The sequence below is a fragment of the Cervus canadensis genome, chromosome 17, assembly GCF_019320065.1.
Source record: "Cervus canadensis isolate Bull #8, Minnesota chromosome 17, ASM1932006v1, whole genome shotgun sequence".
NCBI classification, from domain to species: domain Eukaryota; kingdom Metazoa; phylum Chordata; class Mammalia; order Artiodactyla; family Cervidae; genus Cervus; species Cervus canadensis.
Genome location: NC_057402.1, coordinates 41,117,189 through 41,136,932, shown reverse-complemented (window position 1 = coordinate 41,136,932; position 19,744 = coordinate 41,117,189). Strand labels below are relative to the sequence as shown.

The window sequence follows — 19,744 nt, the reverse complement described above, 5'->3', positions numbered from 1 at the left end:
TACCTATTCGAGTCCCTGCTTTCCATTCTATGTGGGTAATATACAGAAGTAGAACTGCTGGATCATATGGTAATTCTGTTTTTAATTTTTTGAGAAACTGCCATCTGTTTTCCATCTTGGCTGTCTCATTTTACATTCACACCAGCAACGCACAAGTGCTTCAATTTCTCCATATCCTTATCAACACTTGTCACTTTTTGTTTATTTATTTATTTTAATGACTTGATTTTTAGTTTTGGCTGCACTGGGTCTTTGTTGCTGTTCAAGGGCTTCTCTCTAGTTGTAGTGCACAGGGTTCTCTTATTGCAGAGGATGGGCTCTAAGGTATGCGGGCTTCAGCAGTTGTGGCCCATGGGCTTAGTTGCCATGAGGCAATTGGGACCATCCTAGACCAGGGGTTGAACCTGTGTTCCCTGAATTGGCAGGCTGATTCCGAACCACTGGACCACCTAGCCATCCTCATGGGTGTGAAGTGATATCTTGTTGTGTTTTTGAGGTTTTTTTAAGATTTTTTTTATATGGACCATTTTTAAAATCTTTACTGAATTTGTTACAATACTGCTTCCTATTGTTACAATACTGTTTTTTGTTTTGGTTTTTGGCCTTGAAACATGTGGGATCTTAGCACCTCTACCCCCTGCTTTGGAAGGGGAAGTCCTAACCACTAGACCACCAGGGAAGTTCTCTCTTGGTTTTGATCTGCATTTCCTTAATGATTACTGATGTTGAACATCTTTCCACATGCTTATTGGCCATTTGTCTGTCTTCTTTGGAAAATATCTATTCAAATCCTTTGCCCATTTTTACTTGTATGGTTTGATTGTTCTTGCTGTTGAGTTGTAGGAATCTGATTTGCCTAAGCCTTCTCCCATTCTGTGAGTCCCATTTCACTCTGCTGATTTTGCCCTTTGTTGATTGATACATGGAACATTTTCATTTTGATGTTATCCGATTTGTCTCTTTTTCTTTCTTTTTATCTATCTTTTTCTTTTTTGTCATCCAATTGTATCTATATTTTCTGTCCAATTTATATCATAGTTCTTTGATATGCAGAATATTTTCATATTGAGATTGTCCAATTTATCTGCTTTTTTTTTTTTCTTTTGTTTCTTGTGCTTTTGGTGTCCAAAAAGTTCTTTTTAAAAACCCTCTGATTTTACTGTGAAGTAGGTTCTATTATTGTCACTGTTTTGCACGGAAAATATTGAGGGTTAGAAGCTTAAGTTCCTTGTGTGAGTGTGTGGTTACAAAATGAGGGGACTGGGACTTGCACATGAGTCTGTTTGCTCCAGAACTCATACTTTTAACTATTACTCGAAGGTGATTAATTATTTGTGACAATAAGATGGCTATGGTTATGTTATGCCCGATGTCCAAATCCCCGAGCGGGAAGAGAGAAGGCTTCCAAGACAATGCAACTCGCAAAAAAGGGAAGTTTATTGCTGGCTCGAGTCAGGGCTTACTGCCGCAACCAACGCAGTGGTGCAGGGTCAGAAAGCGCTGAGCCCGAGCTGCTACCCAATTTATAAGGTGTGCATAAGCAGTTGGTAGCTGGCTTAAGCGGATTGGTTACATGTTTGCAAAGTAATCTTATTGGCTCAAACCTTCGCGGGCTTTTTTCAAACTTGGGCATTAGCGGGCTTTTCAGCTTTCCCCTGATAGGTTCCCTTTTCCTTACTGGGCGCATATTGATTGGCTGGCTCCAGGTGGCCTGATAATCATGTTACCCTGGAAAACCAGGCCTACTCTTAATCTAGGCTGCCTGTCATGGCGCAGCCTCACAGTTACAGTTATGACATCCTTGTTGTTGGTAATGAAGGCAATGATGCTGTCATGGCAGCGTTAAATGTGGAAGAACTCCCCAGAGGTAAACTCACAAATGGTTACTCTGCCTAGTTTGGCACCAAGTAGTGGAAAGAAAGTTGGGAAGTTCAGAGGGGCCACCTTGAGAATCCCTTTATTGACTGAGTTTGGACTTTGTCCAAATTAGGGAACCACTGATGCCCAGGGTGTTTCTGGGGATGTCAACTCTTTGTGGAGTGGGTGTGAATAAAAGACAGCAAAACCCAGGGACCCGGCTAGGGAACTGGTACAGGACTCAGAACCTGATGCAGAAGTTCCCACTATTTGCTTGAGGAGGTGATGTATATTTTCCAGGTCTCTGAACAGCAGCTCAAAGAAGCTGTGGCCCAGGCTGTGGAGAACGTTAAGTTTGGAAAGGAGCGGCACCAGTGGAGTCTAGAAGGTAAGGAGACAGTGAATTTGCATTTGCAGCATCTTTGTCTCCTTAGAAAGCTTTGAGTCTAGCCACTAACTTACTCTCTACCCCAGGAACACGTAGTAGTCATCACAGATGAGCCTGGTTCATAGACAAGGATTGAAAACTAGCAGTCCACCAGCTAAATTGGGGTCCCATTTTACTTTGTTTCGGAGGCACAAGAGTTTAAAATCGTCTGAATTTGAATTGTTTTAAATCCACAAACTTTCTCTAGTTCTTTACAGTCCTCACCATTCCCTGTTATCTTATTTTACCAGGTTGCCTGTCTCACCTCTGTCCCTATAAGCATTTGAGACTTCAACCACTAGCCCATGATAATAGGTTCCTTAGAAAGAGTAATATCTATTAATAGAGTTTCTGACATGTATTGAGTTCTAATCATGTTAGGCATGCTATTTAATACACTATTTCCCTGAATCTTCCCATATGACTTTTATGCATATTTTTAGAAAAATGTGGGGCCCTGAGAGGCTCCCTTACCCCAGATCAGCCACAGAGTGCACAGATGATCTGGGGTGGGCACCAGGCTGGCCAACTCCAATGTACAGCTGGTGGGCATTGGCCAGGTCTTTGTGGAATGTCCATATCATAGAATAATGTGCAGACTTTAGCACTGATATTCACAAGGATGTTGCACAGTCTGGAAAGTATCCAGACAAAAGGACAGGACCCAGAATTTTATTTCAGTGGTGTTCTCCCATTTCCACACAGTCAACATGCGTCTATGCTCAAGGGAGGAGGACAGAGAAAAAAAGTTTGACAGCGGTTACCTCTGATAGACTGAGGGTGAATTTTTGCTTTCATTTCTTCCTTTTTGCAGCTGACTTTAAACAAAGATGCATTTTTATTTTATGATCAGGAAAAAGCAAAAAAGAAGCTTTTTCTCTAAAGACGATTTGAATTATGAGCTTGGTCGGCCTTGGTTCTGTACTGAGGTCTGAGATGCTCACCTGTGGGGCTCCCCTGTTGCTCCTGGACTTGCAGAATGTGCTGACATTTGAGCGAGAGCCTGGGCCTCCGTCTGCTCCCACTCCTCTGATCTGTGATGCTAGGCAAGGGGCATCTTTTACTACTAGAGACAAAGAAGGGTCATTGGAGGGTGTGTGGTTGGCCCTAGTGCTCAGAATATGAGGAAGTTTCAGAGCGGGGCTCAGAACCAGGAGGAAGGGCTGCATAGGAAGAAAAGGAAGAGGAGAGTCTGCCTAAGGTGCAGTGGTTTTCTGGCCTTGCTTCATCCTCATTTTTGGAAAGAAAGGTAGCCTCTTGATTATTGTTGTTCAGTCACTATGTCCAACTCTCTGCGACTCCAAGGACTACAGCCCACAAATCTCCTCTGCCCATGGGATTTCCCAGGCAGGAATAGTGGAGTGAATTGCCATTTCCTCCTCCAGGGGAATCTTCCCAACCCAGGGTTGAACCTGAGTCTCCTGCATTGGCAGGTGGGTTTTTTTTTTTTTTTAACCACTGAGCCACCATGAAAGCCCTGACCTCTTGGTACAAAGCTCAAAGCACCTTCACAGACATTTTCTCTCTTTGATTTTGAACCTCAAAATGTCCAGTGACCCTGAAATGAGGATCTCCATTTTATAGATAGGAAACGGAGGGTGGAAGTTTGGGTTCCCCCAAAGGCCAGCAGGCTTTGAAATGGGGCATGGTCAGAATGTTGATTCAGAAGCATCTGGAGGCTTCACACCTATGGGAGCAAGGGCGGGGGGGGGGCGGTCGCAGGGCTGAGCAGAGGGGCCAGTTGAGCAGAGATGATACCAGACTGCCCCTACCAGACCACTTCTGCCAAGCCATGGAGCTCACATGGCCCATTGGAGGTGTCCTGTGTGCAGAATTGGCTGGGTCTTTCTAGCCCCATCTCCATCAGGCATTGGAGGTAGGCTGCCTCTTCTTGGGTGAGGTGGTCCCTGAAGGGGCTGACAGCCAGGACATCAAGCCCTTCCTTGAAGGGCAACCTTGGGGATGCATCTCCGTCTCTATACCTGGAGACTCAGAAAGTTTAATGATTTTCCCAGCCTGATGTCACTGGTGCTGGACACCAGACCCGAGACTTCTGAGCTTCACTCCAAAGTGACCTCTGGGGAGAAGCAGACAGCCTGGGTAAGCAGCATACCCCTGGTAGCAGTCCTGAGCCAGACCAGGAATGGAGTTTATTTGTGCTTCCAATGCAGGTGTCAAAAGGCTGGAGAGCAGCTGGCATGGGCGGCCCACCTTGGAGAAGGAGCGGGACAAGAACTCTGCACCCCCGCATCGCCGGGCGCAGAAGGTCATGATCCGTTCCAGCAGCGACAGCAGCTACATGTCAGGATCCCCTGGGGGCAGTCCCAGCAGCAGCGGGGAGCAGCCACCCTCCGACCTGGAAGTCAGTGCACCCCCAGGAGAACTGGGGCGGGAACCAGGGGTGTCTCCTGGGGCCTCATCCAGGCACCCCCAGGAGAACCTGCCCCTCCCTGCAAGCCAGGGCAGCCACCCGCCACTGAGACTCAAGAAATCCTTTGAGATTTTGGTGAGAAAGCCTACATCCTCCAAGCCCAAGCCTCCGCCCAGAAAATACTTTAAAAGTGACAGTGACCCTCAGAAGAGTCTGGAAGAGAGAAAGGACTCTGTGTGCCCTTCTGGACACACCTTGCCCACCTGTGGCCAGGTAAGAGAGGGTTTGAGCATTCTCTTGCGCCAAGCAGGGTTGACTGGGGCGTTAGTAGAGTGTTAGCTGAGGGGCAAGGAAGGGGTTTCTCCTCCATCAGAGAGAAGGGGCTGGCCTCAAGCTTAAGGCTGACTTCAGAGAGAGAGCTCTGCAGCTTGGCAGACCTCAGTTGAAGCCCGTCTTGCTGAATGACTTCTGCATTGCCATCCACGACACACTGGAATGCAGGGCTGCTCTCACAGGTCTCTAAGCCTCAGTTTCCTCATTTGTTAATTGGGTCGAAGTTTTTAAAATTTATTTTAAGTTTTATTTCATTTTTACAAGCATTGGGGTTTTTAAAAGTTATTTATTTATTTATTTTTGGTAGCACTCGCTCTTCATTGCTGCACAGGCTTTTTTCTAGTTGTGAGTGAGCAGGGTCTACTCTCCAGTTGTGGTGCGTGAGCTTCTCATTGCAGTAGCAGCATGGGCTATAGGGCATGTGGGCTCAGTAGTTGAGCCTCCTGGGCTCTAGAGCACAGGGTCAGGAGTTGTGGTGCATGGGCTTAGTTGTTCTGCAGCATGTGGAATCTTCCCGGATTGAGGATCGAACCCAAATCTCCTGCATTGGCAGGCGGATTCTTTACCACTGAGCCACCAGGGAAACCACAGGATTTCTTTTTTTTTATGTGGACCATTTAAAAAGTCTTTATTGAATTTGTTACAATATTGCTTTTTTGGTCATAAGGCCTGTGGGATCTTAGCCCCCTGAGCAGGAAGCGAACCCATACCCCCTGAATTGGAAGGCAAAGTCCTAACCATTGCACTGCCAGGGAAGTCCCTGCGGCTGAATCTAGAGCTCCCTCCATGGGCTAAGGTGAGGATTCAATGGAACCAACCCAGCGGATGCCTTACAGGCTCTCGGGCATATCGGTGTTCATTGCTGTGACAGTGCGTCCCTCACACCCCTGCAGACCTCCGTTTCCTTTCTCTGCAGCCCCATCCCCCTCCCTCACAGGAGGGCAGGCTCATGGCCAGGCAGTTGCTGTATCTTGAGCCATTTTTAGAACCAGATTCTGTGCTCTGTCTCAGTTAAGCCTGACAACCATCTGGGGATAAGAGTCCCTTTCATGCAAAGAGAAAGGTGAGGGACTTGCTCAAGTTCACATCGCCTGTGGGTCACTTTATCACTGCCTTCTTTATCACTTTATTTAGGCTTCGCTGTCTTTCACTTCTTCTTTGGCAGAGTTCACAGCGTAGGTAGAACTGGGGCCTCTGGTAAACCCCTCGAACAGTCTGCGATGAGGGTTGGGAAGCTTCAGGAGGAGCAAGAAACCCCAGAGAGGAAGGTGTTGAGGAGGAGTGAGAGAGCAGAGGAGGGAGAGGAAGCCAGGTTACTGAAGAGGAAGTACCATCTTGCAGAGAGCTGGCAGGATGTGGGCTCGTTAGCAATTCGTGGTGGAGTTGCCCAGGAGGCTCTGTTCCGCTGCTCCTTTTTAAAAAAATTCTTTCCAAGCAAATGAATATTTTATTAACATGGTATAAAAAAATTGTTTTAAACACATGGTAGGGTTTTGACCTCGAATACTTGTGAGGTCTGCTACTGAAATGAACTTACAGCCAGACAGCTTATGAATCTTGAAGATACCTAGTCTCTGTCCAGTTAAGGTTTCAGAACAGACACCCTCACCTTGTGCGCCCCCATTTTAAGCAAACATTTCATTTTCCTTTGAGCCTAAGACCTGTGAGTCCCAGAGGGCAAATTAGGAACAGAGAAGCTGGGAAACCAGGCTATCTACTTTGTTCCTGGAGACCCAGAAAGGGTCTGTGGAAGTCACAGAGGCTGCCCTGGTGATGCCCCTGTGCCCTCTGGCCGGGTTGGACCAGATATGGGGAGGGAATCTCTCCAAGCAAGGCTGCTAGGGAAGAAGAAGGCAGACAGGGACTCTGCTGCAGGTAGAAGTCCCCCATCTTTGCCGCCCTGGCTGCCTCTTCAGCATCTGTCGCTCCTGCCTGCACCCTTCCCACTTCCGCAGCTGCAGTTCTCTGTCCTCCTGCTTTGTCCCACGTGGCCCACAGACCCTTCCACAGCCTTTTACAAAGGCACAGCCAGCACCATATTATTTTCCTGGGTGTTGGGGGTGCAGAGAAGGGACGACAGCACCACAAAAACAGGGGCTGTTTGCTGCATGTCATCCTTATTAAAATACCCTCCACCGTGTCTGGGGATTTCTCACTGGGTGTTTTTCTCTTTGGCCCCAGTATGTAATCTCTCTCCATTCTTTCCTCCCTTCCTCCCTCCAGCTCCTCCTCCTTCTCCTTTTTCTCTCTCTGTCCTCTACCCTCCACCTCCTCCTGTCTTTCCTCTCCAGGGTCCCATGACCTTTCTCAAGCTTTTATGACAACCCCAAAGTCTTTTTCACCTACTGTAACTCAAGGGGACTTCCACAACCAAAATGACCTTCAGGATATTTCTTTCAACAGAGGCCCAGTTCTCTCCCTTCTAGAAAATCACCTTCAATGATCACTTTTGGTTAAAAATCACTTTTTCCCCTAAGTCATCTCCTCTGTCTTCTTTCCCATCTCTCTCCATCATTCACTACCAAGCCCTGTACCAGGAAAAACTATTTACAGCAAAATTCAAGTGAAATCAATCTTACTTCAGAAGCTAATTGAAAAAAACCCTCCCATGAAGAGGGTGCAGTATCAGGTGTGTTGATGAAAAGACAAAACACATCCGAGTCTGTTCCAACATGTAAAGTTGCTTTCACCACTGTGGTTGGTACCCAGAGTATCAGCCTATGAAAGTGTCAACCATTCACGGATATAGACTGGGTGCTGAGTTCCCTGGGTGCAGTTAAGTTTCAGACTCATGTCATTTTTTTTCTTTCCTGCTGATGAGTGGCATCAGTCTGATATTTTAAGCTTCTAATGTCATAGCCAAGCCTTGCTTTTATGAAGGACTAGTTCAAGAGACACAGTGATTCCTTTGGGTTGGTTGGTCTCTCGGTGTTTCCAAAGTGCTACTGTGGAACTCAATTCTAAATAGGGAACCCTGGGCTGGGACAATGCTTGGTGAACACATTTCTGACTTGTATAGACTTATCCTTCCTAAAGAATGTTTATTGACAAAGTAGATATAAATCTCAGGCCACAAATGTTTTCAGTTTCTCTTTTAGTCCCATATGGTGCATTTGTTTCTCCTTCTTTCCTTCCTTTTGGAAGGGAGCTCACAGCCTTGTCTATTAGCCAACCCATCATTCCACCTGACCCTGGAAAGAGCAGAAAAGAGATACCATCAACTGCAGCGTGGCAGAGTATTTCCCCTGCAGAAAAATGTTGGCAGCATCTTTCTTTAAATTATTTATTTATTTTATTTTGTGGCTCTGTTGGGTCTACCTAGGTGCAGCGAGTGGGCTTCTCATTGCAGTGGCTTCTCTTGTTGCAGAGCATGGGCTCTAGGGCACTCTGGCTTCAGTAGTTGGGGCACATGGGCTTAGTTGCCCTGAGGCATAGGGGATCTTCCCAGACCAGGGATCGAACTCATGTCCCCTGCATTAGCAGGTGGATTCTTAACCACTGGACACCAGAGAAGCCCTATAATATAGCACCATTTTGATATTGGCCTTCTTTTCTTTCTGGGTTGCTGCTCTGCTTTTTGCTTCTACCATGGATGTTTATCTCTCTGGAACACTTTTCCTTGGCTTCTCTGCCTGGAAAGTTCTTACCCTTTGCTCAAGAGCCAGACAAGAAGCACTTCTCCTGGGAAGCTTTCTGCCTGCCTCTGGACAGAACTGGTGCTGGTCCCTGCCTCTGGGCCCTGGCAACATGTCTTTCATGCTGTATGAAAACCCAAACTCTACTCAAGCATTAGAGAGTGACTTGGTGCTTGGTCCAGCTCATCCCTGAACTGGTTTGTGAAGCAGCCTGAGGCCACATCCATGCTTAACGGGAAAACCGTCCTGCCCTAAACTGATTAGGTTACCCTGGGGGCAGCAGAGGGGAGATATGGCGCAGTTCCAGAGTTTCTGTCATCCTTCGCAACATCCTTTCTAAATAGCTGCATGTTGTCTTCTGGTCGCTCAGTCATGTCCAGGTCTCTGTGACCTCATGGACTGTAGTCTGCTAGGCTCCTCTGCCCATGGGATTCTCTAGGCAAGAATACTAGAGTGGGTAGCCATTTCCTTCTCCAGAGGATAGTCCCAACCCAGGGATCAAACCCAGGTCTCCTGCATTGGAATGTGGATTTTTTTGTTTTTCCAACCACTGAGCCATCAAGGAAGACCATAAATAACCGAATAATGAATCACAACATAGAAGGCAACAGATACAAGTTTTCCTCCAAGGGTTCTAACCTTAAATTAGTGAAGACTTGGGGGGCAGATCTTTGCCTCATTGTCTTCCCCCCTGGGAGGAGGAGGAGTTTAGCCAGATGTAGTGGTACATGGAATTCCAGTTGAGTTATTTCAAATCCTGAAAGATGATGCTGTGAAAGTACTGCACTCAATATGCCAGCAATTTTGGAAAACTCAGCAGTGGCCACAGGACTGGAAAAGGTCAGTTTTCATTCCAATCCCAAAGAAAGGCAATCCCAAAGAATGCTCAAGCTACCACACAATTGCACTCATCTCACACGCTAGTAAAGTAATGCTCAAAATTCTCCAAGCCAGGCTTCAGCAATACGTGAACCGTGAACTTCCAGATGTTCAAGCTGGTTTTAGAAAAGGCAGAGGAACCAGAGATCAAATTGCCAACATCCACTGGATCATCGAAAAAGCAAGAGAGTTCCAGAAAAACATCTATTTCTGCTTTATTGACTATGCCAAAGCCTTTGACTGTGTGGATCACAATAAACTGTGGAAAATTCTTAAAGAGATGGGAATACCAGACCACCTGACTTGCCTCTTGAGAAACCTGTATGCAGGTCAGGAAGCAACAGTTAGAACTGGACAGGAAACAACACACTGGTTCCAAATAGGAAAAGGAGTACGTCAAGGATGTATATTGTCGCCCTGCTTATTTATCTTATATGCAGAGTACATCATGAGAAATGCTGGGCTGAAAGAAGCACAAGCTGGAATCAAGATTGCCGGGAGAAATATCAGTAACCTCAGATATGCAGATGACACCACCCTATGGCAGAGAGTGAAGAGGAACTAAAAAGCCTTTTGATGAACGTGAAAGAGGAGAGTGAAAAAGTTGGCTTAAAGCTTAACATTCAGAAAACTAAGATCATGGCATCTGGTCCCATCAATTCATGGGAAATAGATGGGGAGATAGTGGAAACAGTGTCAGACTTAATTTTTTTGGGCTCCAAAATCACTGCAGATGGTGATTGCAGCCATAAAATTAAAAGATGCTTACTCCTTGGAAGGAAAGTTATGACCAACCTGGATAGCATATTAAAAAGCAGAGACATTACTTTGACAACAAAGGTCCCTCTAGTCAAAGCTACGGTTTTTCCAGTGGTCATGTATAGATATGAGAGTTGGACTGCAAAGAAAGCTGAGTGCCGAAGAATTGATGCTTTTGAACTGTGGTGTTGGAGAAGACTCTTGAGAGTCCCTTGGACTGCAAGGAGATCCAACCAGTCCATCCTGAAGGAGATCAGTCCTGGGTGTTCATTGGAAGAACTGATGCTGAAGCTGAAACTCCAATACTTTGGCCACCTGATGCGAAAAGTTGACTCATTGGAAAAGACCCTGATGCTGGGAGGGATTGGGGGCAGGGGGAGAAGGGGACAACAGAGGATGAGATGGCTGGATGGCATCACCGACTCGATGGACATGGGTTTGAGTAAACTCCGGGAGTTGGTGATGGACAAGGAGGCCTGGCGTGCTGCGATTCATGGGGTCGCAAAGAGTCGGACACTACTGAGAGCCTGAATTGAACTGAACTGAGTGGTACATGAAGCAGTACCAGCCCCATTCCCCACCCCCATCCCTCTTCTCCTGGTCACAGGAGGCCCAGGATCTTCACATGTGTTAAGTGGATGAGCCCTTGTCCTGGATGCCGGCTCGTGTGTCCAGGAAGCAGAGGGATGCTCTGGGCCTCCAGGAGATGCCAGCTCCCTGGTCACCCATGCAGGCAGTGCCATGACGGAAGGAACCCTCTTGACCAGCAGGGCCGCTATTGGACTTCTCATTAAAGCCGCTCGATGTCGGCCCCCCAGTCCCAATCAGAGGGCTCCTTACTTTCTCACAGCTGGAGGCTACCGTTTTAACACAGTCTCACTTCCTGTTTACACCACAGGAAGCCAGAGAACTGCTGCCACCGCCGCCTCCGCAGGAAGACGCAGCAGGGAGAACCCCTCACGCCGCTGCTGGCCGCCCAGGACCTGCAGTCGGGCCACACACGACATCCCTCTCAGAGGGCCAGCCAGGGAGGAGGGCAGCCAGCCCAGGTAGGTCTTCATTGCCATCTGCCAGGAGGAGGGACCTTCTGGGTCAAGGTCCAGCACTAGGGGAAGACTGTCTGGAGCATTAGAGCATCCTGCATGGCTGGGCAGCTGGACCTGGGCTGGTGAGCAGTCAGGGTTCCCCCTGAGGCGGTGGGGCAGCGGGACCATGGGGGTGCCATCCAGGGTGGGAACCTCTTGGCTGGAGTAATGATGCTGTGATGCAGGGGGGGGGGTGGGGGATGCACGGGGGCAATGTGGGGGCAATGCGGGCCAATCCAGAGAGTCAGCTGGAGAAGGGAGCCCTTGGGAAAGGTCCCAGACACGCCTATCCAACCACAGCAAGCAGCCGCTGCCTCCAGGGTGACAGCCTTCTAGAAAGCTGCTTCCAGCATTTCCAAGACTGGGAATGCGGGTCAGAGAGGCATGAGTGACTAGCAGGTTGCTGGTGGTCATCACCCCCATGCGGGGGATGACCGGGGTGTGCCCCCATGCTGCCACTGAAAGTGCTGAGATGTGAGCTGAATATTTAGAGCTTTGAGTACAGAGCATGGGATTTGGCGTCAGGGAGACAAGGGTGGGAAACCTGGCTCTGTCCTTCACCAATGTGATTTGGGGCAACTCAACTTTTGTGTGTGTGAGCCTCAGTTTTCTCATCAGCAAGTGGGAAATCACATAGAACCCCAACAAGTGATTCAATTCAGTAAGTTTGTATTGAATGCTGCCTTCATGGGTCCCTGTACTGGCTTCTCAGGAAGGAGCAAGGCAGAGGAAGAGACAGACACTGGGAGAGAGGGACACATGAAGAGGGAGACGCACAGAGAAAGAGAGATGAGAATGAATGTGAAGGAGAATGACTGAAAGAAGATAGACCAGTTCCTGCCATCAGGGAGCTCCCAATAGTGGTAGTGGCGGAATTATAAATATATAGGCTACACACTTACATATTTATTGTTCAACCTGTTTGAGTAGCACTACATGCAAATAGCCACCCACTCCAGTATTCTTGACTGAGGAACCCCATGGACATAGGAGCCTGGCGGGCTACAGTCCATGGTGTTTGCAAAAGAGTCCATTGTGACTTAGCGACTAAGCAACAATAACCACACGCAAAGCTCACAGAAGGCTCTTGGAGGTCCAGGAACGCTGTGAATGGAAATACCTGGCACATCTCACCCGGAGCAGAGGCCCTACTACTAGAGGCTCCTCCCCACCCTGCAGTCACCCCAACTGAGGAACACACCAGGGAACGTCTCAGCACTCTACTGGCAAGAGCCCCTTGCCCCAGTTTGCATAAGGCTCTCACATAGAGTGTCTGACTGCTGAGTCTTACAACAGGCCTTACAGCAGAGCAATGCATAAATACAGGACCAGGCTGAGAGGGCCAAACACACCTAGTAAAGCCCCAGAGTCAGTACTAACCACCCCGGCCTCCAGGACAGTGCAGAAGGTCTCACTGGGGTCTTCCAGGCTTAATGCCCTGCATGGTTTGTAGCTTGAGGGCTGGCCTTGGAACAACACGCAGGAGGAATCAATGTCTTCCTTACACTGGGCTGAATTCTGATACCAAGCACCACCCAGAGCATGGCACCAGAACAATGAGGCCTGGGGTGACCGAAGGGCCACACATGAACTTGGCTCCTCGGCTGTGCAGGACCTGGCAGCCAGCCTCCCTCTGCCCCTGGGAAAGAGTGGCGGGCGGCAGAGCCTCCCCTGTCCTGGCTTGTTCATGATGGGCTTCCAAGAAAGACCAACATATGCTCCCCTTCTTCTGACCCCAGGGGTGAGGGCCTGAACTTGACTGGGTGTGCCTGCTAGAGCAGGCTGGAAGGACCTGTGGGGCTGCCCCAGTGCCAATACCCAGGCTCATCCCAGGTGTATTAAATCAGACCCAGTATATTTTAGATCCTCCAGTTTCCAGTGTGCAGCCCAGTTTGTGAAATCACTGGTAAAGAGCTTCTTTCTCCCTGGAGCCTTCTCATCTCTCGTTGACTCTTTGGGCTGGGAACGTTCCTCTGCTGAGCAAGCTGGTTAAGTCTTTGAGTAGGGAGAGTAGCAAACTGACATGACTTCAGGGACCAGATGATACTTTAATGTGTGAAATGCTGACTGGGTGAGAGAGAGGGCTGTAACCCCACTGAGCTGGGGTGCAACCTGTCTGAAGTCCTTCAGGCCTGCATTGCTTTTCAGTGACGTGGGTGGTCCAAACCAATTAAGGCTGTCAGTGTGTGACTCATGGCTTAAAAGTTTAAATGGTAAGAGGATTGAGAATTGTTTTGACCTTTAAAGTTTTAATGAGTTATCCAAGAGGCTACTTAGCACAGTAAGTCCACTACATACGAATGAGTTCCGTTCTGAGAGCACGTTCCTGAGTCCAATTTGTTCCTAAGTCCAACAAAGTTAGCCTAGGTACCTAGCTAACACAATCTGCTACATAGTACTGTACTGTAATGGATTTATAATATTTTTCACAAAAATAATGCATAAAAAATAAACACAAAAAATAAAGCATTTTAAATCTGGCAGTACAGTATCTTGAAAAGTACAGTAGTGCCAGCTACATCACCACTGCTTTTATGCTTGCTTCCAGACATTCTGGGCTTGAAATAAAGACACTGCACTACTGTCCTCTGTACAGTCCTATACGGTAAAGTGTACGCAAGCACAAGCACTTGTAGAGAACGCACACATGTGACAATGTACACCAGACATATGAACTAACTCACGTGATTGGACATGAGAACACACATTTGCATCTTTGAAAGTTTGCAACTTGAAGGTTTGTATGGAGGGGACTTACATAAGGACATAAAAGTGGAAAGGACACAAAAGTGGGGAGTCAGGAGATGGGGGTCTTGGCTCTGCCAACAGGTGACCCCTTATCCTTGTGAATGTTGGGTTCCTCAGTTACACAGCATCAGAGATCAGACTGGGTATTCTGTGGGAACCCTTCTAGCTGTAAAACGCTAGGATGCTGTGGCATTAACTCACACCTCTGGTCCCCTGGTTCTGTGTGCGCTTCCGCCAGGTGATAGCACCTGGGGTAGCAGCTTATCCAGCTAGGGATCTCCCACTCTGCTCATCTCCTCCCCTAGAATCCTTGCTGTTCATCTTTGAAAGTAGAACTTAGGAGGAAAACCCACAACGAGGTATAACACACAGCTCTGGCCTTCTTTCTGCCCCCTAGGGACGCAAACGTCCCCTGTAAAACACCCATTGCTTAGGAGACAGGCTCGGATGGACTATAGCCTTGAGACCACAGCCGAAGACCCTTGGGTTAGAATTTCTGACTGCATCAAAAATCTCTTTAGCCCCATCATGAGTGAGAACCACAACCACTTGCCGCTGCAGCCCGACGCCCTGCGGGGTGAGGAAGATGGGATGCGAGGCCACCCAGACGGGGCTGCCGCGAAGCTGGACACCACGGGTGGCGGCCCCAAAGCTTACAAGCCGGCGGGCGGCAGCACCGCGAAGAAGGGCCCTCCAGTAGCCCCCAAGCCAGCCTGGTTTCGCCAAAGCTTGAGAGGTTTGAGCAATCGTGCTCCGGACTCCAGGCGAGAGATGGCCGCCTCCTGCCAGCCGACCCCCGCCTCCAGGGAGCGCCCCGGGCCACCCCCGCGGGCCTCGTCCTCTATCAAGCAGAGGATCAGCTCCTTTGAAACCTTCGGCTCTGCTCACCCGCCTGACAGAGGAGCCCAGAGACTGAGTCTCCAGGCCTCCAGCTCCTCCGGTGAAGCAGCAGAACTTCCCGGGAAGCAAGAGGGAGGGCGGGCTTCTGGTCCCTCAGGGCGAGGCGCTCCCCCGACCATGGAGCAGCAGCGGCCAGAGCCAGAGCAGCTGCCCCCCGCCTCCCCGGCCACCCCAGAGGCCAGCGACCCCAGCGTGTCGGGGCACCCTGCCCTGGAACAGCAGCCCGGCCAGAAAACCCTCTCCCCCGACCCCGACCCTCTCTCAAGGCTCCTGGCGACACAGATGGAGGGACCCCGAGGCCCAGTGGTCAAGATGCCAAGTCAGCGGGCTCGGAGCTTCCCCCTGAGCCGGACCCAGTCCTGCGAGATGAAGCCACTGGATGAGAAGACCAGTAAACTCTACTCCATCAGCAGCCAAGTGTCCTCGGCCGTCATGAAGTCCCTGCTGTGCCTCCCGTCTTCCCTCTCTTTCGGCCAGACGCCCTGCAGCCCCAAAGAAGGGGTACTGCCTCCTGCAGCATTCGGTGAAGACCCCACAAATAGTTCTGCCGAAGCTCCTGCCTCAGACACCGGCTTCTCTCTCAAGTGAGTGTCTCCGTCCAGTGTTCACCTCTCTCATCTTGCGTCCTCTTACAATCCTCTGTGTCTTTAAAAAGTTTCTCAGGTTTGCTCAAGGATTATTCCACCTGTTCTGTCTCTCTCTTTTTTAAATGTTTATTTTATTTTTTGACTGCACTGGGTCTTCATTGCTTTCAAAGGCTTTTCTCTAGTTGTGGTGGGCAGGCTTCTCATTGCAGTGACTTCTCTTGTTGCAGAGCATGGGCTCTAAGCACATGAGTTTCAGTAGTTGTGGCTTGAAGGCTCTAGAGCGTAGGCTCAGTAGTTGTGGCAAACAGACTTAGTTGCTCTGTGGCATGTGGGATCTTCCCCAGATCAAGGATTGAGTCCATGTGCCTTGCAATGTAAGGTGGATTCTTAACCACTGGACCACCAAGGAAGTCATCACCTGTTCTTATGAGCATAAGAGAGAGAGTGTGTGAGAGTGTGTGAGAGAGAGAGTGTGTGGGTGTGAGAGTGTATGAGTCTTGTGAGTGTGTGGGTGAGTATGTGGGTGTGTGTGAGAGAGAGAGAGGACATCACTCTTGGTGGTCATATAAACGCAGATTTGCCCAAAGCATCAGTTATACTTCAGGGTGAAGTTTTGAACACAGACTTCAGAGTCAGACACACCACAATCTGTGATTTCAAATTCCAGATCTTGGCATTTCATAACCACATGACCATAGACAAGTTTCCCCACCTTCCTGAACCCCAATGTCTGTATCTCTATGGTGAATAAATGCTAGTATCTATTCATAGAATTGTTGCATGTACTTGTAGAATGAACATTAGCACCCTCCGGTAATACAGTAGGTATGCAAAGGCTGTTAGCTCTTGTTAGCATCACAACTCATACTGTGTGCTTCTCCTCCCTGCCAAGCCTTTCAGAGCTGAGAGAATACACGGAAGGTCTCAATGAGTCCACGGAAGCCAACGACTGTGACCACTGCACCCCTCAGCCCGGTCAATCGGTTATCTCCCTGCTGAGCACAGAGGAACTAAAGAAGCTCATAGAGGAAGTGAAGGTTCTGGATGAAGCTACATTAAAGGTAGGTTTCTTTTTTATGGGCATTTACCAAGATGAAGGGCTTCCCAGGTGGCACGAGTGGTAAAGAACCCACCTGCCAATGCAGGAGACATTAAGAGACATGGGTTTGATCCCTGGGTCAGGAAGAGCCCCTGGAAAAGGGAATGGGAACCCACTCCAGTACTCTTGTCTGCAGAACCCCATGGACAGAGGAGCCTGGTGGGCTACAGTCCATGGGTCTCAGAGTTGGACATGACTGAGTGACTTAGCACTTACAGAGATGAAGGCCTTGCTCAGAGCAGTGTGGTCACCTCAGTTAGGTCGGAGGAGAAGCAACCCATGTGGCCCTGGGATCCTTGAAGTCGAGACAGTGGTTCCCAGGGGCAGATACCAGAGTCAGATTGTGCCCTGCCCAGGGCAGAGGGGTGCTGTATCACTGGACCAAAATCAGACCTTCCAGTGTAGGGAGCTTTGTCGTTCATGAAGTGATTTCAATCATAGAGTTGTATCTTTTTGATCATTTAATAAAGGAGAAAGGTGAGGTTCAAGGTCACAGAGTTAAGGTTTTCTATCTCCACGTTCCCCTGGCTGCCTGCCTGGCCTGCATCTCCAGGGTGATGCTGCTTGTGAGTAAGCTGTCCATCATAAATTCTGAGTTCTTGCCTGAAGACTTGCCCTGCTCACCAAGAGGTGACTGATCCCAGGACTTGCAAAGGCTCCCACACTCAGTCAAGTCATTCTGAAAGTCCCACTTCCCCTATGCCTTCTGAGCATGACCCAAAAGTCTGTGGAGAGGAAGTGGTCAGGCAGAGCTGAGGCTCATTCAGCTCAGACGAGCACAGCCTCACGGGCCTTGCATCCGTCTGGGAGACCCCAGTCCACAAAGGCTGTTTACACTGGAATTATCCAGACTGGGAGGAGAGGGTAAGGAGGCAGCACAGCCAGCGTTCCCTACAGCAGGGGTCCCCACCCTCCAGGATCTAATGCCTGATGATCAGAGGTGGAGCTCCAGTAAATGTAGTGCACTTGGATCACCCTGAAACCATCACCCTCCCCCAGTCTGTGGGGAAATTGTCTCTTATGAAACTGGTCCCTGGTGCCAAAAAGGTTGGGGACTGCTGCCCTAGATCAAGGGCATGGGTGAGCCTGAGATGTCCTGGGCCTCTGGGGCTCTTGCTCATCACCTGTGCACTGGCACCATCTTACCCAGAGCCTGATTTCAGCAAAATAACAGAGGCTAAGCTATGGTTTTCCCAGTAGTCATGTACAGATGTGAGAGTTGAACCATAAAGAAGGCTGAGCACTGAAAAATTGATGCTTTCAAATTGTGGTGCTGGAAAAGACTCTTGAGAGTCCGTTGGACTGCAAGGAGATCAAACCAATCAATCCTAAAGGAGATCAACCCTGAATATTCATTGGAAGGACTGAAACTGATGCTGAAACTGAAGCTCCAATACTGTGGCCACCTGATGTGAAGAGCCAACTAACTGGAAAAGACCCTGATTCTGGGAAAGATTGAGGGCAGGAGGAGAAGGGGGCAACAGAGGATGAGATGGTTGGATGGCATCAAGGATTCAATGAACATTAGTTTGAGCAATTCCAGGAGATGGTGAAGGACAGGGAAGGCTGGCATGCTTCAGTCCATGGGGTCGCAAAGAGTCGACATGACTTGGCAACTGAACAACAGCAACAAAGTACTGTGTAAAATACATAGCTGTCCTTCTTGGGGCCTCCCTGGGAGAGTATTTGCTTTTAAACTTGACAAAGGGCTCTTACAAGGCAAGTAAGCTGATGCCTGGGGACAAGTTGGGAGATTTGGGTGAGTGCTGCAGTAGAGGTGGGGACAGTGAAGTCTATTCATCCCTTCATCCCCCCCTGGGTCTTGGGGACTCCAGATCAAAGGCTCGTGGAGCTAGCAGCACAGCAGAGGCTCTGGTGGTGCCACAGCAAGTGAATTTTTGATTTAAGGTTATTCCTTTGTACCAGGGCACAAACTGGTGGCCTGAGAGCCTGCAGGTGTGTTGTATTTGGTCTGCTTGGTGATTGTCTAAAAAGTATTATATTGTGTGTGTGTGTGTGTGTGTGTGTGTAGTTGCTAAGTCATGTCTGACTCTTTGCGACCCCATGGTCTGTAGCCCACCAGGCTCCTCTGTCCATGGAATTCTCCAGGCAAGAATACTGGAGCGGGCAGCCATTCCCTTCTCCAGGGGATCTTCCTGACCCAGGGATCCAACCCAAGTCTCCTACATTGCAGGCAGATTCTTTATCGTCTGAGTCACCAGGGAAGCTCAGTATTATATTAATATTCTAAATATCATCAAACCCAAATCAAAACCTGGATTCTGGCTTCCCCCCTCTCTCTTTTTAAATATTTATTTATTTGGCTGCGTCAGGTCTTAGCCATGGCTCACAGACTCTCTAGTTGTAACTTGCAGGCTTAGTTGCCCTGTGGCTTGTGGGATCTTAGTTCCTCAAGCAGGGATGGAACCCACGTTCCCTGTATTGCAAGGCAGATCCGTACCCACTGGACATTAGGGAAGTCTCCTGGCTTCTTTGTTTTTATAAAGGGCATGAGTGGTCCTGGAGCACTGGTCTGCATTCCTAGGAGCAGAGGGTCCTCTCGAGCCGATGTGCTCTCAGTTTTCTGTAGTTCCACTCTCTCTCTCACATCTGTCCCCTTTGCTCTTTTAAGTGGTCTGCCTGGGCCCTGGATGCACTTGAGTTTGAGACACCCACCCCACCGCCATTGAGACCAGACGAGGGTCTCTGACTTTAGACACTGCAGAGGGATTGTTCTGGCTCCAGGTGAGCCCAGGTCCAGGCTGGGAAGTACTCTGTGTGTGTCTGTGTGTGTGCCTGGATGGGCATGCGTGTTTGTGTGTGTATGTGTACGCATGTGTGTTCTAGGGTGAGAAGCCAGCTGGGCTCCTTAATGCTGCTGCTGTGCCCCATGGAGCAGCAGGTGTAAAACAGAACCACCAACTCCTGCAAAACTGCACCACCCCAGCTTTGCTGACCCAGAGTTCTCCAGGCTGACCCCATCCCACACCAGGTGGCAGAGCTGTGTTGTCCCAACTTCGATTTCCAGCTAACTCAGTAGCATCCAGCCCCATCTATACAGGAG

The 19,744-nt window shown here is 49.1% G+C and overlaps 1 protein-coding gene across 4 annotated transcripts in view; it reads left to right on the top strand.

The window, feature by feature from the left end:
- Positions 1-19,744, top strand: part of IL16 (interleukin 16) — a 112,549-nt gene that overhangs the window by 84,663 nt on the left and 8,142 nt on the right. For all 4 annotated transcript variants that reach the window (XM_043489438.1, XM_043489437.1, XM_043489440.1 and 1 more), the window contains 5 exons: positions 2,158-2,245; positions 4,456-4,928; positions 11,160-11,310; positions 14,492-15,578; positions 16,474-16,642. In XM_043489438.1, coding sequence (XP_043345373.1) covers positions 2,158-2,245; positions 4,456-4,928; positions 11,160-11,310; positions 14,492-15,578; positions 16,474-16,642 — 1,968 coding nt within the window. The remainder of the gene's footprint in view (positions 1-2,157; positions 2,246-4,455; positions 4,929-11,159; positions 11,311-14,491; positions 15,579-16,473; positions 16,643-19,744) is intronic.